General features: G+C 44.4%; 2 protein-coding genes across 5 annotated transcripts in view; one reads left to right on the forward strand and one right to left on the reverse strand.

The window, feature by feature from the left end:
* LOC118400517 (transketolase-like) overlaps window positions 1–19,555 on the forward strand; it is a 36,728-nt gene extending 17,173 nt beyond the window's left edge. For 3 of the 4 annotated variants that reach the window (XM_052473817.1, XM_052473818.1, XM_052473816.1), the window contains exons 9-14: window positions 10,314–10,470; window positions 11,974–12,104; window positions 12,564–12,647; window positions 13,026–13,119; window positions 13,652–13,774; window positions 17,750–19,555. In XM_052473817.1, the coding sequence (XP_052329777.1) occupies window positions 10,314–10,470; window positions 11,974–12,104; window positions 12,564–12,647; window positions 13,026–13,119; window positions 13,652–13,774; window positions 17,750–17,937 (777 nt within the window). In that variant the 3' untranslated portion in view covers window positions 17,938–19,555. The remainder of the gene's footprint in view (window positions 1–10,313; window positions 10,471–11,973; window positions 12,105–12,563; window positions 12,648–13,025; window positions 13,120–13,651; window positions 13,775–17,749) is intronic. The other variant, XR_008074541.1, reaches the window with a different exon arrangement.
* LOC127910360 (uncharacterized) overlaps window positions 1–25,873 on the reverse strand; it is a 295,811-nt gene that overhangs the window by 9,837 nt on the left and 260,101 nt on the right. The gene's annotated exons all lie outside the window — the stretch shown is intronic.

Here is a 25,873-nt window from a genome sequence, read left to right on the forward strand (position 1 = left end):
AGGCTGAGATGTAGGTCCATCCATAATGTAACACTGGGACTGTAGAGAGAGGCAGAGAGGCTGAGATGTGGGTCCATCCATAATGTAACACTGGGACTGTAGAGAGAGGCAGAGAGGCTGAGATGTGGGTCCATCCATAATGTAACACTGGGACTGTAGAAAGAGGCAGAGAGGCTGAGATGTGGGTCCATCCATAATGTAACACTGGGACTGTAGAAAGAGGCAGAGAGGCTGAGATGTGGGTCCATCCATAATGTAACACTGGGACTGTAGAGAGAGGCAGAGAGGCTGAGATGTGGGTCCATCCATAATGTAACACTGGGACTGTAGAGAGAGACAGAGAGGCTGAGATGTGGGTCCATCCATAATGTAACACTGGGACTGTAGAGAGAGACAGAGAGGCTGAGATGTGGGTCCATCCATAATGTAACACTGGGACTGTAGAAAGAGGCAGAGAGGCTGAGATGTGGGTCCATCCATAATGTAACACTGGGACTGTAGAGAGAGACAGAGAGGCTGAGATGTGGGTCCATCCATAATGTAACACTGGGACTGTAGAGAGAGACAGAGAGGCTGAGATGTGGGTCCATCCATAATGTAACACTGGGACTGTAGAGAGAGGCACAGAGGCTGAGATGTGGGTCCATCCATAATGTAACACTGGGACTGTAGAGAGAGACAGAGAGGCTGAGATGTGGGTCCATCCATAATGTAACACTGGGACTGTAGAGAGAGACAGAGAGGCTGAGATGTGGCTCCATCCATAATGTAACACTGGGACTGTAGAGAGAGACAGAGAGGCTGAGATGTGGGTCCATCCATAATGTAACACTGGGACTGTAGAGAGAGGCAGAGAGGCTGAGATGTGGGTCCATCCATAATATAACACTGGGACTGTAGAGAGAGACAGAGAGGCTGAGATGTGGGTCCATCCATAATGTAACACTGGGACTGTAGAGAGAGACAGAGAGGCTGAGATGTGGGTCCATCCATAATGTAACACTGGGACTGTAGAGAGAGGCAGAGAGGCTGAGATGTGGGTCCATCCATAATGTAACACTGGGACTGTAGAGAGAGACAGAGAGGCTGAGATGTGGGTCCATCCATAATGTAACACTGGGACTGTAGAGAGAGACAGAGAGGCTGAGATGTGGGTCCATCCATAATGTAACACTGGGACTGTAGAGAGAGGCAGAGAGGCTGAGATGTGGGTCCATCCATAATATAACACTGGGACTGTAGAGAGAGACAGAGAGGCTGAGATGTGGGTCCATCCATAATGTAACACTGGGACTGTAGAGAGAGACAGAGAGGCTGAGATGTGGGTCCATCCATAATGTAACACTGGGACTGTAGAAAGAGGCAGAGAGGCTGAGATGTGGGTCCATCCATAATGTAACACTGGGACTGTAGAGAGAGACAGAGAGGCTGAGATGTGGGTCCATCCATAATGTAACACTGGGACTGTAGAGAGAGACAGAGAGGCTGAGATGTGGGTCCATCCATAATGTAACACTGGGACTGTAGAGAGAGACAGAGAGGCTGAGATGTGGGTCCATCCATAATGTAACACTGGGACTGTAGAGAGAGACAGAGAGGCTGAGATGTGGGTCCATCCATAATGTAACACTGGGACTGTAGAGAGAGGCAGAGAGGCTGAGATGTGGGTCCATCCATAATGTAACACTGGGACTGTAGAGAGAGGCAGAGAGGCTGAGATGTGGGTCCATCCATAATGTAACACTGGGACTGTAGAGAGAGGCAGAGAGGCTGAGATGTGGGTCCATCCATAATGTAACACTGGGACTGTAGAGAGAGGCAGAGAGGCTGAGATGTGGGTCCATCCATAATGTAACACTGGGACTGTAGAGAGAGGCAGAGAGGCTGAGATGTGGGTCCATCCATAATGTAACACTGGGACTGTAGAGAGAGACAGAGAGGCTGAGATGTGGGTCCATCCATAATGTAACACTGGGACTGTAGAGAGAGGCAGAGAGGCTGAGATGTGGGTCCATCCATAATGTAACACTGGGACTGTAGAGAGAGGCAGAGAGGCTGAGATGTGGGTCCATCCATAATGTAACACTGGGACTGTAGAGAGAGACAGAGAGGCTGAGATGTGGGTCCATCCATAATGTAACACTGGTACTGTAGAGAGAGGCTGAGATGTGGGTCCATCCATAATGTAACACTGGGACTGTAGACAGAGGCAGAGAGGCTGAGATGTGGGTCCATCCATAATGTAACACTGGTACTGTAGAGAGAGGCTGAGATGTGGGTCCATCCATAATGTAACACTGGGACTGTAGAGAGAGGCAGAGAGGCTGAGATGTGGGTCCATCCATAATGTAACACTGGGACTGTAGAGAGAGGCAGAGAGGCTGAGATGTGGGTCCATCCATAATGTAACACTGGGACTGTAGAGAGAGGCAGAGAGGCTGAGCTGTGGGTCCATCCATAATGTAACACTGGGACTGTAGAAAGAGGCAGAGAGGCTGAGATGTGGGTCCATCCATAATGTAACACTGGGACTGTAGAGAGAGACAGAGAGGCTGAGATGTGGGTCCATCCATAATGTAACACTGGGACTGTAGAGAGGCAGAGAGGCTGAGATGTGGGTCCATCCATAATGTAACACTGGGACTGTAGAGAGAGGCACAGAGAGGCTGAGATGTGGGTCCATCCATAATGTAACACTGGGACTGGAGAGAGACAGAGAGGCTGAGATGTGGGTCCATCCATAATGTAACACTGGGACTGTAGAAAGAGGCAGAGAGGCTGAGATGTGGGTCCATCCATAATGTAACACTGGGACTGTAGAGAGAGGCAGAGAGGCTGGGATGTGGGTCCATCCATAATGTAACACTGGGACTGTAGAGAGGCTGAGATGTGGGTACATCCATAATGTAACACTGGGACTGTAGAGAGAGCAGAGAGGCTGAGATGTGGGTCCATCCATAATGTAACACTGGGACTGTAGAGAGAGGCAGAGAGGCTGAGATGTGGGTCCATCCATAATGTAACACTGGGACTTTAGAGAGAGGCAGAGAGGCTGAGATGTGGGTCCATCCATAATGTAACACTGGTACTGTAGAGAGAGACAGAGAGGCTGAGATGTGGGTCCATCCATAATGTAACACTGGGACTGTAGAGAGAGACAGAGAGGCTGAGATGTGGGTCCATCCATAATGTAACACTGGGACTGTAGAGAGAGACAGAGAGGCTGAGATGTGGGTCCATCCATAATGTAACACTGGGACTGTAGAGAGAGACAGAGAGGCTGAGATGTGGGTCCATCCATAAAGTAACACTGGGACTGTAGAGAGAGACAGAGAGGCTGAGATGTGGGTCCATCCATAATGTAACACTGGGACTGTAGAGAGAGACAGAGAGGCTGAGATGTGGGTCCATCCATAATGTAACACTGGGACTGTAGAGAGAGGCAGAGAGGCTGAGATGTGGGTCCATCCATAATATAACACTGGGACTGTAGAGAGAGACAGAGAGGCTGAGATGTGGGTCCATCCATAATGTGACACTGGGACTGTAGAGAGAGGCAGAGAGGCTGAGATGTGGGTCCATCCATAATGTAACACTGGGACTGTAGAAAGAGGCAGAGAGGCTGAGATGTGGGTCCATCCATAACGTGACACTGGGACTGTAGAAAGAGGCAGAGAGGCTGAGATGTGGGTCCATCCATAATGTAACACTGGGACTGTAGAGAGAGGCAGAGAGGCTGAGATGTGGGTCCATCCATAATGTAACACTGGTACTGTAGAGAGAGGCAGAGAGGCTGAGATGTGGGTACATCCATAATGTAACACTGGGACTGTAGAAAGAGACAGAGAGGCTGAGATGTGGGTCCATCCATAATGTAACACTGGTACTGTAGAGAGAGACAGAGAGGCTGAGATGTGGGTCCATCCATAATGTAACACTGGGACTGTAGAGAGAGGCAGAGAGGCTGAGATGTGGGTACATCCATAATGTAACACTGGGACTGTAGAAAGAGGCAGAGAGGCTGAGATGTGGGTCCATCCATAATGTAACACTGGGACTGTAGAGAGAGACAGAGAGGCTGAGATGTGGGTCCATCCATAATGTAACACTGGGACTGTAGAGAGAGGCAGAGAGGCTGAGATGTGGGTCCATCCATAATGTAACACTGGGACTGTAGAAAGAGGCAGAGAGGCTGAGATGTGGGTCCATCCATAATGTAACACTGGGACTGTAGAAAGAGGCAGAGAGGCTGAGATGTGGGTACATCCATAATGTAACACTGGGACTGTAGAAAGAGGCAGAGGCTGAGATGTGGGTCCATCCATAATGTAACACTGGGACTGTAGAGAGAGGCAGAGAGGCTGAGATGTGGGTCCATCCATAATGTAACACTGGGACTGTAGAGAGAGGCAGAGAGGCTGCGACATGACCTACTTACAGTATGCCATGCTCCCTCCCTCCCTCCCGCCATTCCTCCGATGCCTCGCCATGCTCCCTCCCTCCCTACACACAGCTGGCACTGCAGCCTCTCATACAGTATACTGCCCACCACTCGCTGTCTGTTTATTTCTCTCTTTCTCTTTCTATCTGTGTCTTTGTAGGTCTCTTTCTTTCAAATCAAAATCCAATCAAATCTAATTGTATTTGTCACATGCGCCGAACACAACAGGTCACATTACAGTGAAATGCTTACTTACGAGCCCTTAACCAACAACGTAGTTTTAAGAGAAATAAGTGTTAACAAAGTATTTACTAAATAAACTGAAGTTTAAAAAAAATATATATACATGTTTTTTTTAAATGTATCTTTCTGTTTCTCTCTCTCCCCACTTATTTCACCCTCTCATTGCAATCTGCCCGTGCATTAACATTTTGGAAGAGCCAGCCGTTCAGGCCTGGCTGTACCGTATACAGTAGATGCCTGGCCATTTGTCTGGTTCCTCATGGTAGCCTGTTCAGATGTAGGTCAGGGCTGTGTTTGATCAGCCGTTATAACAAGTCAGTCATGCTGAGCTGAGAGGTGAAATATTAATCAGAGAGGAGGGTGGGTGTGGCCGTCTGGCTGATCTCACTGAATGACTAGGTGACTGACTGACTGGCGGACTGGTTTACTGGCTGACGGACTGGGTGACTGGCAGACTGGCTGACTGACTGACTGACTGGGTAGGTGACTGCCTGGCTGACTGACTAACTGACAGGCTGACAGGCTGACTGACTGACTGACTGGTTGACTGACGGGCTGGCTCGCTGGCTGACTGACTGACTGGTTGACTGACGGGCTGGCTCGCTGGCTGACTGACTGGCAGACTGGCTGACTGACTGACTGACTGACTGGGTAGGTGACTGCCTGGCTGACTGACTAACTGACAGGCTGACTGACTGACTGGTTGACTGACAGGCTGGCTCTCTGGCTGCTAGACTATTATCATAAAGACGATGTGCAGAAAAGAGCCAGAATGACAGGTTCAAATGAGACGGACAGATTCTCTAATGAGGAATCATTAATATTGATAAGAGAAGCATGAGCAAATCAGAGAGGCACTGGTGTTAATGTTATGATTCATTTATGACTGCATTATGTCATGTGTTTGTGAATACTGTATCAAAGGGGCAAGCTGCAATTCAAATAATCACACAGTGGACATCCCGCCACTGTTTTTGGTAAACAGAAAATAAAAATATATATATGTTGCGAGAGAGATACAGAAAAGTAGACTAATTACATTTTCTTCTATACAATGACAGGAGTCAATAACAGGAGTTCTGTTCTCTTTGACCAGATTCAAAGTAGTGGAGAATAGGGACCTGGGATAATAGTACCTCTGTTTGGTACTGCTATAGAATATGAATGAGTCCATATTACATTGAGGAGAGGAGCAGGGGGATCGGGGAGGGCTCTGGAGACAGGAAACAGGAAATGACAATGCATGAGAATGATTCCTCACATATGGTAACGTAAGCTCCTGTGCTTTTGGACTGACTGACTTCTCACTGACTTTTACATAACTTCTGGAGGCATGAACCTTTGATTGTGATTGGCTCAGCAGTTGTCGTTCCCATGGAGACCTCACTTGACCCTTTGGATCCTCAGGTCATAGAGATACAATAAATATTGTTCTATGTAATTCTGTGGTTCTGCTGAACTTCAGAAGTACTGTATCTGCAGCTGATTTGTGTTCAGTATCTTCCTACATGTCTAAGACTCTGCAGGTGCAGAACCACCATACAAATGAAGTACAGTGCCCTCTGTAATTATTGGGACAGAAAGTGATTTTTTTGGCTCTATACCCCAAAAGTTTGGATGTTAAATAAAACAATGACTGGGGTTAAAGGTTAAAGTGAGGACTGGCAGCTTAAAGTTAAGGGTATTTTCATCCATATTGGGTGAACTGTTTAGAAATGACAGCACTTTTTGTACATAGTCCCCCCCATTTTAGGGGACCAAAAGTATTGGGACAAATTCACTTATATTTTTATTTATTTTTTATTTCACCTTTATTTAGCCAGGTAGGCAAGTTGAGAACAAGTTCTCATTTACAACTGCGACCTGGCCAAGATAAAGCAAAGCAGTTCGACACATACAACAACACAGAGTTACACATGGAATAAACAAAACATACAGTCAATAATACTATTGAAGAAAATCTATATACAGTGTGTGCAAATGAGGTAAGAAAAGGGAGGTAAGGCAATAAGTAGGCCATGGTGGCGAAGTAATTACAATATACCAATTAGACACTAGAGTGATTGATGTGCAGAAGATGAATGTGCAAGTATAGATACAGGGGTGTAAAGGAGCAAGATAAATAAATAAAGTATTGGGATGAGGTAGTTGGATGGGCTATTTACAGATGGGCTATGTACAGGTGCAGTGATCTGTGAGCTACTCAGACAGCTGGTGCTTAAAGCTAGTGAGGGAGGTAAGAGTCTCCAGCTTCAGTGATTTTTGCAATTCATTCTAGTCATTGGCAGCAGAGAACTGGAAGGAAAGGCGGCCAAAGGAGGAATTGGCTTTGGGGGTGACTAGAGAGATATACCTGCTGGAGCGTGTGCTACAGGTGGGTGCTGCTATGGTGACCCGTGAGCTGAGATAAGGCGGGGCCTTACCTATCAAAGACTTGTAGATGACCTGAAGCCAGTGGGTTTGGCGACGAGTATGAAGCGAGAGCCAGCCAACGAGAGCGTACAGGTCGCAGTGGTGGGTAGTATTTGGGGCTTTGGTGACAAAACAGATGGCACTGTGATAGACTGCATCCAATTTGTTGAGTAGAGTGTTGGGGGCTATTTTGGAAATGACATTGCTGAAGTCGAGGGTCGGCAGCATGAGTGAAGGATGCTTTGTTGCAAAATAGGAAGCCGATTCTAGATTCAATTTTGGATTGGAGATGCTTAATTTGAGTCTGGAAGGAGAGTTTACAGTCTAACCAGACACCTAGATATTTGTACTTGTCCACATATTCTAAGTAAGAACCATCCAGAGTAGTGATACTGGGTGGGCAGGCAGGTGTGGGCAGCCATCGGATGAAGAGTGTTTTACTTGCATTTAAGAGCAGTTGGAGGCCACGGAAGGAGAGTTGTAAAGGCATTGAAGCTCGTCTGGAGGCTAGTTAACACAGTGTCCTAAGAGGGGCCAGAAGTATACAGAATGGTGTCGTCCGCGTAGAGGTGTATCAGAGAATCACCAGCAGCAAGAACAACATCATTGATTTATACAGAGAAGAGAGTCGGCCCGAGGATGAACCCTGTGGCACCCCCATAGAGACTACCAGAGGTCCGGACAACAGGTCCTCTGATTTGACACATTGAACTCTAACAGAGAAGTAGTTGGTGAACCAGGCGAGGCCGTCATTTGAGAAACCAAGGCTGTTGAGTCTGCTGATTAGAATGTGGTGATTGACAGAGTCAAAGGCCTTGGCCAGGTCGATGAATACAGTAATGTCTCTTATCGATGGCGGTTATGATATCGTTTAGGACCTTGAGTGTGGCTGAGGTGCACCCATGACCAGCTCTGAAACCAGATTGCATAGCGGAGAAGGTATGGTGGGATTCGAAATGGTCGGTAATCTGTTAACTTGGCTTTCGACTTTAGACCTTAGAAAGGCAGGGCAGGATAGATATAGGTCTGTAGCAGTTTGGGTCTAGAGTGTCTCCCCCTTTGAAGAGGGGGATGACCGCGGCAGCTTTCTAATCTTTGGGAATCTCAGACGATACGAAAGAGAGGTTGAACAGGCTAGTAATAGGGGTTGCAACAATTTCGACAGATAATTTTAGAAAGAGAGGGTCCAGATGATCTAGCCCGGCTGATTTGTAGGGGTCCAGATTTTGCAGCTCTTTCAGAACATTAGCAATCTAGATTTGGGTGAAGGAGAAATGAATGGTGGGGGCTTTGGCGGATTGCATATGTATTAAATGTGTAGTAAAGTTTAGTATTTATTCCTATATTCATAGCACGCAATGACTACATCAAGTTGTGACTCTACAAATTTGTTGAATGCATTTGCTGTTTGTTTTGGTTGTGTTTCAGACAATTTTGTGGCCAATAGAAAGTAATGGTAAATAATGTATTGTCATTTTGGAGTCAATTTTATTGTTAATAAGAGTATAATGTGTTTCTAAATACTTCTACATTCGTGAATAATTATGAGTGAAACAATTACAGACCCACAAATATCATACCCCCCCCAGAAATGTTAACCTCCCCTGTTATTGTAATGGTGAGAGATTAGCATGTCTTGGAGGTATGGTATAAAATACTAACCTCTCCTATTATTGTAATGGTGAGAGATTAGCATGTCTTGGAGGTATGGTATAAAATACTAATCTCCCCTGTTATTGTAATGGTGAGAGGTTAGCATGTCTTGGAGGTATGGTATAAAATACTAACCTCTCCTGTTATTGTAATGGTGAGAGGTTAGCATGTATTGGAGGTATGATATAAAATACTAACCTCTCCTGTTATTGTAATGGTGAGAGGTTAGCATGTCTTGGAGGTATGGTATAAAATACTAACCTCTCCTGTTATTGTAATGGTGAGAGTTTAGCATGTCTTGGAGGTATGGTATAAAATACTAACCTCTCCTGTTATTGTAATGGTGAGAGGTTAGCATGTCTTGGAGGTATGGTATAAAATACTAACCTCTCCTGTTATTGTAATGGTGAGAGGTTAGCATGTCTTGGAGGTATGGTATAAAATACTAACCTCTCCTGTTATTGTAATGGTGAGAGTTTAGCATGTCTTGGAGGTATGGTATAAAATACTAACCTCTCCTGTTATTGTATTGGTGAGAGGTTAGAATGTCTTGGAGGTATGGTATAAAATACTAATCTCCGCTGTTATTGTATTGGTGAGAGGTTAGAATGTCTTGGAGGTATGATATAAAATACTAACCTCTCCTGTTATTGTAATGGTGAGAGTTTAGCATGTCTTGGAGGTATGGTATAAAATACTAACCTCTCCTGTTATTGTATTGGTGAGAGTTTAGCATGTCTTGGAGGTATGGTATAAAATACTAACCTCTCCTGTTATTGTATTGGTGAGAGGTTAGAATGTCTTGGAGGTATGGTATAAAATACTAATCTCCCCTGTTATTGTATTGGTGAGAGGTTAGAATGTCTTGGAGGTATGGTATAAAATACTAATCTCCCCTGTTATTGTATTGGTGAGAGGTTAGAATGTCTTGGAGGAATGACATGTGTGCGTCTGTAACTCTATTTTCATACACATATAACTGAATTTGGCCCATTACTTTTGGTCCCCTAAAATGGTGGTACAATGTACAAAAAGTGCTGTAATTTCTAAGCGGCTTAGCCGATATGGATGTAAATACCCTCAAATTAAAGCTGACAGTCTGCACTTTACCCCCAGTCGTTGTTTGATTTTAAACCCAAACCTTTGGAGTATAGAGCCAAAATATTAAAAAATCCTTCACTTTCCCAATAATTGCAGAGGTCACTGGACATGTCCCCGAGGGGTTCAAGAGGGACTAGATTTACTGCCTGGCTCCAGAGGAGGCTCATCCAGGGAGGAAGAGGAGGATGGTCCTCCTGAATTTGTGCCTACGTCTTGAATAGCACCCTATTCCTTTTATAGTATACTTAAAACCAGGGTGCACACAAAGTAATGCACTATATAGGGAATATGGGGCCATTTGGGATGCATCCCTTGTAAATTAATAGACGGTGACTTGGAAGATGTCACCTTTGGCTTCATTAAAACCATTTCCATCCATTATTCGCTCTAACTAATCTTGCCAAAGTCACCAGCTGCCATTGTTATAGTGTGATGGAACCCCTTCTTCCCCTTTTCCCTCTAGGTGAGTGTTGCCACTGGTTGCGCTGCCCGTGAGAGGAACGTTGTGTACGCCAGCACCCTGGCCTCCTTCTTCACCCGCGCCTACGACCAGCTCCGCATGGCTGCCATCTCAGAGAGCAACATCAATCTGTGTGGCTCCCACTGCGGCCTGTCCATTGGTGAGTCTGTCTGTCAGCCATTCATCCACCCCAAACACCCTCACTACATGCTACTCACACAACCTCCCACCATCACCCCAATGAACTGTAACCTATCACCTCACAACCCCACCCTTTTCCCATTGACCTCACTCACTCTGCACTCTTTCTATTGGCTCCTCAAGTCAACGCATCCTCAAATGTTCTGAAGGCCTAAAGTGACTGTCGTCCTCCTTGATCCAAGTTCCTATTTTTCTTTCTCTCTCTCCACTTCTGTGTTTTCCTCCTCACCTCCTCCTTCACCCTCTGAGTTCCCTAGCCTCCCTCTCTCTTCCCCCTCCCCCTCCCTGACCCTGTCTGTCTTGGACGCTGTCACCTTCACCGGAGGACCTGATATCCTTCTCCTCTGTTAGTCCCTCAGGTACACTGCATGCCACCCTCTCAATCTGTCTGTCTGTCTGTCTGTCTGTCTGTCTGTCTGTCTGTCTGTCTGTCTGTCTGTCTGTCTGCACACCTGCCTGCCCCACTCTCTGTCTGTCTGTCCTACTGTCTGCTCTACTGTCTGTCTGTCTGCCCACCTGCATGACACTCTCTCTGTCCTACTGTATGTCCTACTGTCTGTCTGACCATCTGCCTGCCAGTCTGTCTGTCTGTCCTACTGTCTGTCTGCACACCTGCCTGCCAAACTCTCTGTCTGTCTGTCCTACTGTCTGTCTGTCTGCCCACCTGCATGACACTCTCTCTGTCCTACTGTATGTCCTACTGTCTGTCTGACCATCTACCTGCCAGTCTGTCTGTCTGTCCTACTGTCTGTCTGCACACCTGCATGTCACTCTCTCTGTTTGAATGTCCTACTGTCTGTCTGCACACCTGCCTGCCACTGTCTGTCTGTCCTACTGTTTGTCTGCACACCTGCATGTCACTCTCTCTGTTTGAATGTCCTACTGTCTGTCTGCACACCTGCCTGCCACTCTCTCTGTCTGTCTGTCCTACTGTTTGTCTGCACACCTGCCTGCCACTCTCTCTGTCTGCCTGTCCTACTGTTTGTCTGCACACCTGCCTGCCACTCTCTCTGTTTGAATATCCTACTGTTTGTCTGCACACCTGCCTGCCACTCTCTCTGTCTGTCTGTCTGTCCTACTGTTTGTCTGCACACCTGCCTGCCACTCTCTCTGTCTGCCTGTCCTACTGTTTGTCTGCACACCTGCCTGCCACTCTCTCTGTCTGTTTGTCCTACTGTTTGTCTGCACACCTGCCCGCCACTCTCTCTGTCTGTTTGTCCTATTGTCCTCATTCCTTTCTGGTCTGTCAGTTCACCAGGCCTTTCGCTTTATATTGGGTTGAAATAGTATTCAAGTTTTGTTGAGCCTGCCTGGAGTGTGGAATGGATGTGGTTTTCACCAGGCACGCTCAATGAAGCACGTCTAAAGTCCCTGAAAAACAACATACTGTTTGCTTTCTGCTACATTTGACAACATTTTGGAATTCAATTATTCTAACTAGTTGAGTATGTGTGTGTTCCAGGAGAGGACGGGCCATCTCAGATGGGCCTAGAAGACATAGCCATGTTTAGGGCCATCCCCACGGCAACCATCTTCTACCCCAGCGATGGCGTTTCTATTGAAAAGGCAGTGGAGCTTGCCGCCAGCACAAAGGTACTTATTATATCCTCCCACCAAAAATATATTGGTTCTTATCCCCATACCCCCAAAAAGCTATTGGTCCTTATCCCCATACCCCCCAAAAGCTATGGGTCCTTATCCACATACCCCCAAAAAGATATGGGTCCTTATCCCCATACCCTCAAAATGTTATTGGTCCTTGTCTCCATACCCTCAAAATGTTATTGGTCCTTATCTCCATACCCTCAAAATGTTATTGGTCCTTATCTCCATACCCTCAAAATGTTATTGGTCCTTACCTCCATACTCCCAAAATGCTATTGGTTTCTCATCCCCTCCAACATTATGTTATTTGTCCTCCAACATTAATGTAATCCCTCTACCTCCCACACCACCCCAAAACCAGGGGATGGGCTTTGTGTTCTCACCCTACAATGTAATACCTGTTTCCAATTAACTCCAATATACATTGTACTATGTTATCTTTTTTAGGGTGTTTGCTACATAAGAACCAGCCGCCCCGAGAATCCCATCATCTACAGCAGCAATGAGGACTTCCATGTTGGACAGGCTAAGGTGAGCACCACTCAGCTCTGAAAATGTTCTACATGACGTTAAACTACACAGACTAATCACAGCCTTGACTAAACCACTTTAGTTTTCTATCTTGCTTCAGGACGTGCTATGATTAGTAAAATGATTAGTTTAATCAGTTGTACAGCTTCCATAATAGGAACTACTGTATCGCACTGAGAACGTTTTGTCTGACAACTGAAAGAGTTTCTACTATGGATGCAGTACAAGTGGTTGACTGGCTGGAACACAAGCCTGCAGACAGACAGGGTTGTCCTCTAGTAGGATAAACAATGAATCTCTCATCCAATAGTCACGAGCAGGAAGAGCTGTATGAGATGTGCTAGAGCCTTGCTGTTAACCCTTCCCTGTCTATCTCAGGTGGTGTACCAGAGTACGGAGGACAAGGTGACCGTGATCGGAGCTGGGATTACTCTGCATGAGGCCGTGGCTGCAGCTGAGATGCTCAAGAAAGGTACAGTACAACTACAGCCAGATCAATGATATAACTATGTGGGTGTGGAGAAATACTTGGAACTCCTGTCTGGGGTAATGATCTCTTTTCTTCATACGCAAATATTGGCTCCATGCACTAATGCGCTGCTATTTAATTGAATCAGTTCATTAGGGTTGGTGCACAACATCTTATTCTCCTATAAGTGTTAGACTTTCTCAACTATATGTTCAAGTTTATCCAGGTTAGAAAGCTTTATCACTCCCTCAATGATTTAAGGTTCAGGTTTCAGAGTCATTCTCTGTGTAGCTGCCTGTGTCTTATTATTGTTTCTCCACTGAAACACTCTACTCAAGGATCCACAATTCCAGTAACTCCAGTAACACATTTCCAGGTTTTCCAAAAATCCTGGTTGAAGGATTCCAGTTTTCCTGCTTATTAATTTCTAATTCCGTGAATCTTCCAACCAGGATTTCTGAAAAACCTGGGAATTCTGCAATCCTCTGCACTACTGTTGATTAACGCTATGTTTTCCACCTTGTTGTTTTCCCAGAAAGGATCTTCATCAGAGTGATTGACCCGTTCACCATCAAACCCCTAGACTCCAAGACCATCATTGAGCATGCTCGCCAGACCAGGGGGCGTATCCTCACTGTAGAGGACCACTACTACGAAGGTACGCTTTTTCTGACCAGTGTTTCAACCTCCTTTGACCAAACACCAGGAAGTTAGAGAGGGACCAAACACCAAGAAGTTAGAGAGGGACCAAACACCAGGAAGTTAGAGAGGGACCAAACACCAGGAGGTTAGAGAGGGACCAAACACCAGGAAGTTAGAGAGGGACCAAACACCAGGAGGTTAGAGAGGGACCAAACACCAGGAGGTTAGAGAGGGACCAAACACCAGGAAGTTAGAGAGGGACCAAACACCAGGAGGTTAGAGAGGACCAAACACCAGGTTAGACCAAACACCAGGAAGTTAGAGAGGGACCAAACACCAGGAGGTTAGAGAGGGACCAAACACCAGGAAGTTAGAGAGGGACCAAACACCAGGAAGTTAGAGAGGGACCAAACACCAGGAAGTTAGAGAGGGACCAAACACCAGGAGGTTAGAGAGGGACCAAACACCAGGAGGTTAGAGAGGGACCAAACACCAGGAAGTTAGAGAGGGACCAAACACCAGGAAGTTAGTGAGGGACCAAACACCAGGAAGTTAGAGAGGGACCAAACACCAGGAAGTTAGAGAGGGACCAAACACCAGGAAGTTAGAGGGACCAAACACAAGGAAGTTAGAGAGGGACCAAACACCAGGAGGTTAGAGAGGGATCACACACCAGGATGTTAGAGTGGGACCAAACACCAGGAAGTTAGAGGGACCAAACACAAGGAAGTTAGAGAGGGACCAAACACCAGGAGGTTAGAGAGGGACCAAACACCAGGAGGTTAGAGAGGGACCAAACACCAGGAGGTTAGAGAGGGACCAAACACCAGGAGGTTACACACCAGGATGTTAGAGAGGGACCAAACACCAGGAAGTTAGAGAGGGACCAAACACCAGGAGGTTAGAGAGGGACCAAACACCAGGAGGTTAGAGAGGGACCAAACACCAGGAGGTTAGAGAGGGACCAAACACCAGGAGGTTAGAGAGGGACCAAACACCAGGAAGTTAGAGTGGGACCAAACACCAGGAGGTTAGAGAGGGACCAAACACCAGGAGGTTAGAGAGGGACCAAACACCAGGAAGTTAGAGAGGGACCAAACACCAGGAGGTTAGAGAGGGACCAAACACCAGGAGGTTAGAGAGTGACCAAACACCAGGAAGTTAGAGAGGGACCAAACACCAGGAGGTTAGAGAGGGACCAAACACCAGGAAGTAACCACTTCACCAGACTCCAGCACTCGAGGGTACTTTATGTAGTTTAGCCACATTGTAGTGTTTTAGCCATATACCGTGCCTTGCGAAAGTATTCGGCCCCCTTGAACTTTTGCCACATTTCAGGCTTAAACATAAAGATATAAAATTGTATTTTTTTGTGTTTTGTGAAGAATCAACAACAAGTGGGACACAATCATGAAGTGGAACGACATTTATTGGATATTTCAAACTTTTTTAACAAATCAAAAACTGAAAAATTGGGCGTGCAAAATTATTCAGCCCCCTTAAGTTAATACTTTGTAGCGCCACCTTTTGCTGTGATTACAGCTGTAAGTCGCTTGGGGTATGTCTCTATCAGTTTTGCACATCGAGAGAGTGACATTTTTTCCCATTCCTCCTTGCAAAACAGCTCGAGCTCAGTGAGGTTGGATGGAGAGCATTTGTGAACAGCAGTTTTCAGTTCTTTCCACAGATTCTCGATTGGATTCAGGTCTGGACTTTGACTTGGCCATTCTAACACCTGGATATGTTTATTTTTGAACCATTCCATTGTAGATTTTGCTTTATGTTTTGGATCATTGTCTTGTTGGAAGACAAATCTCCGTCCCAGTCTCAGGTCTTTTGCAGACTCCATCAGGTTTTCTTCCAGAATGGTCCTATATTTGGCTCCATCCATCTTCCCATCAATTTTAACCATCTTCCCTGTCCCTGCTGAAGAAAAGCAGGCCCAAACCATGATGCTGCCACCACCATGTTTGACAGTGGGGATGGTGTGTTCAGGGTGATGAGCTGTGTTGCTTTTACGCCAAACATAACGTTTTGCATTGTTGCCAAAAAGTTCAATTTTGGTTTCATCTGACCAGAGCACCTTCTTCCACATGTTTGGTGTGTCTCCCAGGTGGCTTGTGGCAAACTTTAAACAACACTTTTTATGGATATCTTTAAGAAATGGCTTTCTTCTTGCCACTCTTCCATAAAGGCCAGATTTGTGCAATATACGACTGATTGTTGTCCTATAGACCGAGTCTCTCCCCTCAGCTGTAGATCTCTGCAGTTCATCCAGAGTGATCATGGGCCTCTTGGCTGCATCTCTGATCAGTCTTCTCCTTGTATGAGCTGAAAGTTTAGAGGGACTTGGTAGATTTGCAGTGGTCTGATACTCCTTCCATTTCAATATTACCGCTTGCACAGTGCTCCTTGGGATGTTTAAAGCTTGGGAAATCTTTTTGTATCCAAATCCGGCTTTAAACGTCTTCACAACAGTATCTCGGACCTGCCTGGTGTGTTCCTTGTTCTTCATGATGCTCTCTGCGCTTTTAACGGACCTCTGAGACGATCACAGTGCAGGTGCATTTATACGGAGACTTGAATACACACAGGTGGATTGTATTTATCATCATTAGTCATTTAGGTCAACATTGGATCATTCAGAGATCCTCACTGAACTTCTGGAGAGTTTGCTGCACTGAAAGTAAAGGGGCTGAATAATTTTGCACGCCCAATTTTTCAGTTTTTGATTTGTTAAAAAAGTTTGAAATATCCAATAAATGTCGTTCCACTTCATGATTGTGTCCCACTTGTTGTTGATTCTTCACAAAAAAATACAGTTTTATATCTTTATGTTTGAAGCCTGAAATGTGGCAAAAGGTCGCAAAGTTCAAGGGGGCGGAATACTTTTGCAAGGCACTGTATATTGCATGGCCTTTACAACCTGGCAACCTGCAATATTTTGCCATTATTTATTTATGAATATGCAGCCAGGGTCCTCTCATTGGCCCATAGACACTTGGGTGTGTTGTGGTGGCATGTTCCAATTGGTTGAGTGGCTGAGATGTGATGCAGTGGTGCAGTGTTAGGTACTGTCATGGTGGGCGAGATATATTCTGTTGTGGTGTATTTTGTTTGCTGAGGAGGGAGACTGTGTGTGTGTGTGTGTGTGTGTGTGTGTGTGTGTGTGTGTGTGTGTGTGTGTGTGTGTGTGTGTGTGTGTGTGTGTGTGTGTGTGTGTGTGTGTGTGTGTGTGTGTGTGTGTGTGTATGTGTATGTGTGTGTGTGTGTGTGTGTGTGTGTGTGTGTGTGTGTGTGTGCCAGAGAAGCAGAGTGCTGTCAGATTTCCTTAGTGGAGTGTGTTCCCATGGGGCTTTCTGTGACCCAGATATCACATAGACAGCTATGTCCAACACAGACAGCCATGCCTAGTCCTGCCCAGCCTGTGTCTGTGTAGGTTAGGTCCGGAGGAGATGAGAGTGGGGGTGGGGAGGGGACAGACTGGACCAAGGATGTGTGGCATCCAAAATCAGTAGCATCCCCCTCTCTGTCCCCTAAGGGGAGAGAAACTAGAGATAGCATGGGAGAAAAAGAGTCAGAGAACGAAGGACAGATAGAGGGTGAGAATATAGGAGGGGAGGGGCTTGCATGGCAACAGAAATAGATCAATGGCTTCATCCAAATGACCAATGAGCAATGAGTGGCTTCAGGTAGAACCTTTAGGCAGTGGGCACTGATCTAGGATCAGCTTATCTACCCACAAACATAACCTTTAAGTGTAGCGGTATAAACACAAAGCTGACCTTAGGTCAGTGTTTGAGCTCAACTTAATCCTAGTGTCTCATATTGGGGTCAATTCCATTTCAATTCAGCAAATTTTGGGAAGGAAACCGAATTTCAAATTGACTGAATTGAATATGAATTGACCATAACCCTGTCGCAGAGAAGGTTCTTCCTGTCCCTTCCCTTTGTCATGTCACGTATTTAATGTATTGTTGCTGTTCCTCAGGTGGTCTGGGGGAGGCAGTGTGCTCAGCGGTGGTGAACGAGCAGGGCTTCACCCTACAGCGGCTGGCCGTGGCCCACGTTCCCCGCAGCGGGAAGTCCAACGAGCTGCTCAAGATTTACGGCATCGACCGCGAAGCCATTTGCCAGGCCATCAGGAAGATGGTCAGCGGCTCTGCCAACGCCAAGTAGCTCCACCCCTTCCTGCCTAAGCCCCACCCGACCAAATTCTACCACCCCTCAGATAAACGTTTCATGTCACATGACACCACCCCACCCGGTAACCTCGCCCTCTCACTGTGAAAGTCCACCCCTGTGTTTACTGAAGTAACGTGAGTTTGTGCTGAATGGACATTTTGACGTAACCGTCACACATTTCACTTTTTTTTCCCTCATACATTACACACACACACACACACACACACACACACACACACACACACACACACACACACACACACACACACACACACACACACACACACACACGCATACGCACGCGCACGCACACGCACACGCACACACACACACAAAACCCCACTCCCACTTCCTGGTAACCATGGGTCATCACAGGTTCAAGTTTAGAAATGAAAATGAGAGGTAGTCATTAGTCCTCAAACCCGGTTGGCAGGTGTAGATTCTCCATACCACACAATCCAATAAAGACTGTACATGTTGTTACTCAATGCAGGTACCTTTATGTGATGCTCATGTGTTTTTAAACTCTTCCTCTTTGATATTTTCAACCCCAAAACAACCAGCAGCAGTCTATTTTAATACTTTTATATTGTTCTGATGTAGTTCTGAAGACAGGGTGGGGCATGTGGTAGTGAAATCTAGGTGTCGTCTCCATGACATGTGGTAGTGAAATCTAGGTGTCGTCTCCATGACATGTGGTAGTGAAATCTAGGTGTCGTCTCCATGACATGTGGTAGTGAAATCTAAGTGTCGTCTCCATGACATGTGGTAGTGAAATCTAAGTGTCATCTCCATGACATGTGGTAGTGAAATCTAAGTGTCATCTCCATGACATGTGGTAGTGAAATCTAAGTGTCATCTCCATGACATGTGGTAGTGAAATCTAAGTGTCGTCTCCATGACATGTTTGTAGAGCGTAGTCCAATAAAAAATAAATACAGACAATCAAATAGAAATGTATGTGGGCCATAAATATCAGTGAAGTGAAAAGATCATACAGTTTGAACCATATGTCTCTTTAAACCACAACACCCAACTTGTACTGGACAGCTCGTGTTAGCACAGCACACATGAACTTCTTTTCATCTCTACAGCTCAGGCGTAGACTAGCTAAACATATGGCGTCAGAGAACTGCCAAAATGTTGTGAGTTCAACCTTTGGCAGATATCTAACTCCATATTAACACCTTTTACCTGGATGAGCAAACAAGAAGAAGTACGTTAGCCCGAACTGTCTGAACATACCAATAATGTTTCTATTCCATTTACATTTTTGTCATTTAGCGTATGCTCTTATCCAGAGTGACTTACAGGAGCAGGATCAATGTGTTCTCTACAGTAAATAGTTTGACTTGGAGGTCGGGGAGAGGGATACAGGGCCAGCTAGGACTTACAGTATGGTTCAGCGTTTCCATTTGAATTCAGTCCATTCAGGAAGTGAATTGATCCTAACCCTGGTTTAGAGAGAGTCTCTGTGCTTGTGGCCATGGTGATGTTGGGAGCATGCTGTTACATCTGAACTGTGAACCTCGTACAACACCTCCTTCGTTACTTGAACTTCTGTATGTATCTTATACTTTTATTTATTAAAGCCCTCTGCATTTGAATTCTAGAGTTTGCAAGTAGTTCTGTGTGTTTTTTTGACTGTGTATCTGTGTGTTGTGTATGTGTGCATGCATATCAGAGTGTAGATCTATTGAAAGGCAGGTTGGTGTATTTGCTTATTCAAAACATTCGCATTAGACTATTGTACATGGAAGACTAACCAAAGGGTACATGTTCAATAGATAAGACTACTAAACTAATATAAAACAATATGAAGAGTTTCATGACAAAACACTATATATACATTTTTCAGAAATGTTGGTAAATTAGCTTTGGTGTGTTTTTTCACTAATCATAGCATGGGGCTGTTGAATGACAGACATGTACAGTATTTGTTTAAAATCTGTTTAAAATCATTTCAGAGAGACAAATAACCATGTTTTTTCCCTAAATGCTAAAAATCCATATGTAAAACATTTACATCTGACATTTTAGTCATTTAGCAGATGCTTATATCCAGAGCGACGGACAGTACTGTAAGTGCATTCCTCTTAAGATAGCTTGGTGAGACAATCCCATATCACAGTCAAATATACAGGATACAAAAGTTCCATTCCAGCTAAACAATAGATATATAGCGTTTAGCATAAAAATAAAAAAAATCATACATCTAAAATCTGTTAATAAAAATCTGAGAGAAGTAATATTTTACACACACATGAAGGTACCCATAAGCAACCATTTCTGATGAAAAAAAAACACAAATGTGAAGAATTGGTACATATAGCATTTTGGAAATAAACTTCATATTAAAAACTTCAGGGGAGATATTTTCATGATAGAAAATAGTTCAAATCCGTTTAAAAAATATTAGTACATTTTAAAATGTATTTTGTAGTGTGTCATTCAGTTTGAATAGGATTATAATTGCAGAAGGTTTATCTTTCTTTTCAACTCTGTACAATTTTCCATTTGATCAAAACCATGATCGGGAAAGATTGACAGATGACAGAGCAGAGTTGGTCCATCGGTCACCATGGTTACACTGAGATCCTATCAGCAGACAGTATAAGTTTGAATATATCAAGTCCTGAGATCAGTTCATCCAATGGCAGCTCGGCAATGTGCACAGGTAGGTTGCGCAGTAATGTGCGTAGGTAGCACAGTAAATGCCACTGCCCATTCTACTTTGTTGTCGTGTCTTTGGCTATGCCGGATTACGTGATATGACATGCTGTTCTATAAAATTATTTATCTGATTATACTAATCATGTAAATGTAATTAACTAGAAAGTCGGGGCACCACGAAATAATGTTTATAAAGCTGTTATCTACCGAATAAACTCTTAAAGACCTGGTAGTCTTTTACATCAGTAGCAGTCAATTATTAATCGTCACCTTACTCAGTCTCATCTGAAAGTTGTAAATTCTTCGTTAACTTCACAAACCCTGGCTAACAAGTAATACAAAAATTGGTTTAATTATTTATTTACTAAACACCTAAATAATCACACAGAATTACATCTACACAGAATAGATCATGCGTTGATTACAAATGATGTCATAAAGGAAAACGTCCCTGGCGGACGGAACAGATATGACGGTTGGTTACATAAAGAAAGGGGGTGGGTTTTGAATGAAAGAGCGGGCAGCTATGCTATCGTAAATACAGTATCTTATGCATTCTAAATAACTGCCCATTTGGAAAATGAAAATGCAATAAATATTTACTCTGAGCTGCGCTTCGGTAGATTGGTTGTAGATAGAAGGCCGGGTTGTCCAGCATGGATCTCTTGTCCTCTGAAGAATGTCTAGTGGTGAACTGGAGCGCGGTAGAATGGATACTCTGTGCGTCCTCTCCAAGCCCACTTTTACAGTTGCTGCGGCTAACTCAATCGGCTAGGAGGTATCACTTCTTTAGTGAATAAGAGTTCAAAGTTCATACCAAGTTGCCATACTTTAAGCTCATGCTATATTCTGACTGATATAAATAATAATTTTCACAAATATTTTCATATTTAAACATTTAAATTGCACAACAATTCCATGTGAATCTGATTAGAACGTGTAGACTTTCCAAGATACAGTTCGCCAACTGATCTGACATCATATTCATTAAGTACCAACGCATATTTTCAACTGGTTGGATTACCGAAATATGGTTCCGTTTCCCACCTTTTGATGTTACCAGACTCTCTATGTTAACAAAGGAATTTGCAATAGTCACATCGGTAGAGTAGAGGGGGAGAAAATGGGTGGATATTTATGGGGGTCATAAACCTCCCCCAACAGGCCAATGTCATGACATAGTGTTCTATTGTTGACAACGGCATGGGTCACCTGGGTCTGTTGTCAGTTACCTACCATAGATAACTGTATTTCTGCTTGGCTCCTCAAACTGCAAACTCCATGATTCCACATCCATAAGACAGTGTGTAGACGGGGGAAATAATCATTTACATTTAATTATAATCAATAGTGAGTTCAACATGATTATATTTGTATTACATTATTACAATCATATTACACTGTATTCATCCCAATTACTTCAATCAATAATCAATTGTACCATAATATGAGGGAAGGTTTAAAACAGCCACAAACAGAGCAACAGACAACCCCCAGTAGACCTCAGAGAAGACAGTAATATGCTGTGGGTTGTTAAAGATACTAGGAAGGTAGAGGCAGAATGAGTTATCGTTGCATTCGTCAAAAAGGTTGTTTTGTTGAAGTTCACTATGGATGTGAAGAAGAGTTTTGGACATCCTGTTGTTCTGTATTTGGGATGGACTTGAGGTTTGTGTGAGAGTATATATATGACATGTAGTACCTCTGCTATGATAGGGAGGGCCATCTTTAGTGTGAACTGGCAGAGATGGAAAGTATTGTGTTATTTCTCATTGTCATTGACGAGTAAGCCATTACACACACTAGACTATACACAAGAAGCTCATGCTTTTTTACTATACATAAGACTATAAACACCTCAAATTACAGTATAAACATACACACAAGACGGACAGTACAGGTGACCTTACCAGAGAGCTTGACCACAAATGAAAATGCAAGCGTCGAAACCACAGAGAAATGCTGGCGTCATAATGACTGGAAAGACAAGGACACTGATTGTAGACACAAAACCGCCCATATTGAGTGACGAGAAAACAAAGTAACAATTACTCAGGTTTCTTGAATAGTCAATGTCATTTACTCACAGTAATATGGTCCATAGACTGCCATACCACAACACAGTCCAAGGCAAATTGGTCCTTCTGTAGCACAGTTGGTAGAGCATGGCGCTTGTAACGCCAGGATAGTGGGTTCGATTCCCGGGATCACCCATACGTAGAATGTATGCACACATGACTGTAAGTCGCTTTGGATAAAAGCGTCTGCTAAATGGCATATATAGAATAGATTTTAAAAGTTATCTTCAAAAGAGAAGCATGTTGGTCAAAAGATTAAAAAGATCTTGCATTTTCTTATTTTAGTTTAAGCAAGCATGCAAACTTACAGTAATGGAAGAAACAGATTTTTAAAAAGTATTGTCCTGGGTCCAGAAAATTGATACAATACAATAAAAAGATCAACATTTTAACTTTTGAGAGATTGTTTGAGACAGAAAGAAGATGCAAACCCATGGTTATTAACCAAAATCCCATTCCCAACCCAGGGGCCTCGCATGGTACCTACCATAAAGGAGTAGTAGGGTGTAGTAGGCCACTAGCTCATGGCCCCTCAGTGTATGATGGGGTGGTAGCATTCAAGTGAAGCCAGACAGGCAGTGTAAAACTGTCAGAGCCTGTCAGACTGGTATACAGGTCCTATACTACAGCAACTTGTCAGACTGGTATACAGGTCCTATACTACAGCAACTTGTCAGACTGGTATACAGGTCATATACTACAGCAACCTGTCAGACTGGTATATAGGTTCTATACTACAGCAACTTGTCAGACTGGTATACAGGTCCTATACTACAGCAACTTGTCAGACTGGTATACAGGTCATATACTACAGCAACCTGTCAGACTGGTATATAGGTTCTATACTACAGCAACTTGTCAGACTGGTATACAGGTCCTATACTACAGCAACTTGTCAGACTGGTATACAGGTCCTATACTACAGCAACTTGTCAGACTGGTATACAGGTCCTATACTACAGCAACTTGTCAGACTGGTATACAGGTCCTATACTACAGCAACTTGTCAGACTGGTATACAGGTCCTATACTACAGCAACTTGTCAGACTGGTATACAGGTCCTATACTGCAACTTGTCAGACTGGTAGGTCCTATACTACAGCAACTTGTCAGACTGGTATACAGGTCCTATACTACAGCAACTTGTCAGACTGGTATACAGGTCCTATACTACAGCAACTTGTCAGACTGGTATACAGGTCCTATACTACAGCAACTTGTCAGACTGGTATACAGGTCCTATACTACAGCAACTTGTCAGACTGGTATACAGGTCCTATACTACAGCAACTTGTCAGACTGGTATACAGGTCTGCAACTTGTCAGACTGGTATACAGGTCCTATACTACAGCAACTTGTCAGACTGGTATACAGGTCCTGTACTACAGCAACGTGTCAGACTGGTATACAGGTCCTATAATACAGCAACTTGTCAGACTGGTATACAGGTCCTATACTACAGCAACTTGTCAGACTGGTATACAGGTCCTATACTACAGCAACTTGTCAGACTGGTATACAGGTCCTATACTACAGCAACTTGTCAGACTGGTATACAGGTCCTATACTACAGCAACTTGTCAGACTGGTATACAGGTCCTATACTACAACAACTTGTCAGACTGGTATACAGGTCCTATACTACAACAACTTGTCAGACTGGTATACAGGTCCTATACTACAACAACTTGTCAGACTGGTATACAGGTCCTATACTACAGCAACTTGTCAGACTGGTATACAGGTCCTATACTACAGCAACTTGTCAGACTGGTATACAGGTCCTATACTACAGTAACTTGTCAGATTGGAATACAGGTCCTATATTACAACAACTTGTCAGACTGGTATACAGGTCCTATACTACAGCAACTTGTCAGACTGGTATACAGGTCCTATACTACAGCAACTTGTCAGACTGGTATACAGGTCCTATACTACAACAACTTGTCAGACTGGTATACAGGTCCTATACTACAACAACTTGTCAGACTGGTATACAGGTCCTATACTACAGCAACTTGTCAGACTGGTATACAGGTCCTATACTACAGCAACTTGTCAGACTGGTATACAGGTCCTATACTACAGCAACTTGTCAGACTGGTATACAGGTCCTATACTACAGCAACTTGTCAGACTGGTTTACAGGTCTTATACTGCTCCGACATGAGGGACAGTGGAAAATCCCAGACATATCACTGTCCTATTCACTTAGCATAAACACAAACAAAAATACACCACATGAACAAATGTATGTGGACACCTGCGCAAACATCTCATTTCAAAATCATGGGCATTAATATGGGGTTGGTCCCCCCTTTGATGATATAACAGCCTCCACTCTTCAGGGGAGGCTTTCCACTAGATGTTGGAATGTTGGGCGATTAGGCCTGGCTCGCAGTCGGCGTTCCAATTCATTCCAAATGTGTATGATGGGGTTGAGATTACAGCTATATGCAGGCCAGTCAACCTGTCAGGGGGCATTGTCATGCTGAAACAGGAAAGGACCTTCCCCAAACTGTTGCCACAAAGTTGGAAACACAGAATCGTCTGGAATGTAATTGTATGCTGTAGCGTTAAGATATCCCTTCACTGGAACTAAGGCACCCGAACCATGAAAAACAGCCCCAGACCATTATTCTTCCTCTACCAAACTTTATAGTTTGCACTATGCATTGGGGCAGGTAGTGTTCTCCTGGCATCCGCCAAACCCAGATTCATCCATTGGACTGCCAGATGGTTAAGCGTGACTCGAGAGAAAGCGTTTCCACTGCTCCAGAGTCCAATGGCGGCAGGTTTTACACCACTCCAGCCGATACTTAACAATCTTAGGCTTGTGTGCGGCTGCTTGGCCATGGAAACCCATTTCATGGAACTTCCAAACGAACAGTTCTTGTGCGGATGTTGATTCCAGAGGCAGTTTGTTACTTGGTAGTGAGTGTTGCAACCGAGGACAGACAATTTTTACGCGCATCAGCACTCGGCTTACTGTTCTGTGAGCTTGTTTGGCCTAACTCTTTACGGCTTAGCCGTTGTTGCTCCTAAATGTTTCCACTTCACAATAACAGCCTATACAGTTGACTGGGGCAGATCCAGCAGGGCAGACATTTTACAAATTGACTTGTTGGAAAGGTGGCATCCTATAACGGTGCCACGTTGAAAGTCACTGAGCCT

The sequence above is a fragment of the Oncorhynchus keta genome, chromosome 21 (genome assembly GCF_023373465.1).
Source record: "Oncorhynchus keta strain PuntledgeMale-10-30-2019 chromosome 21, Oket_V2, whole genome shotgun sequence".
Taxonomy (NCBI): domain Eukaryota; kingdom Metazoa; phylum Chordata; class Actinopteri; order Salmoniformes; family Salmonidae; genus Oncorhynchus; species Oncorhynchus keta.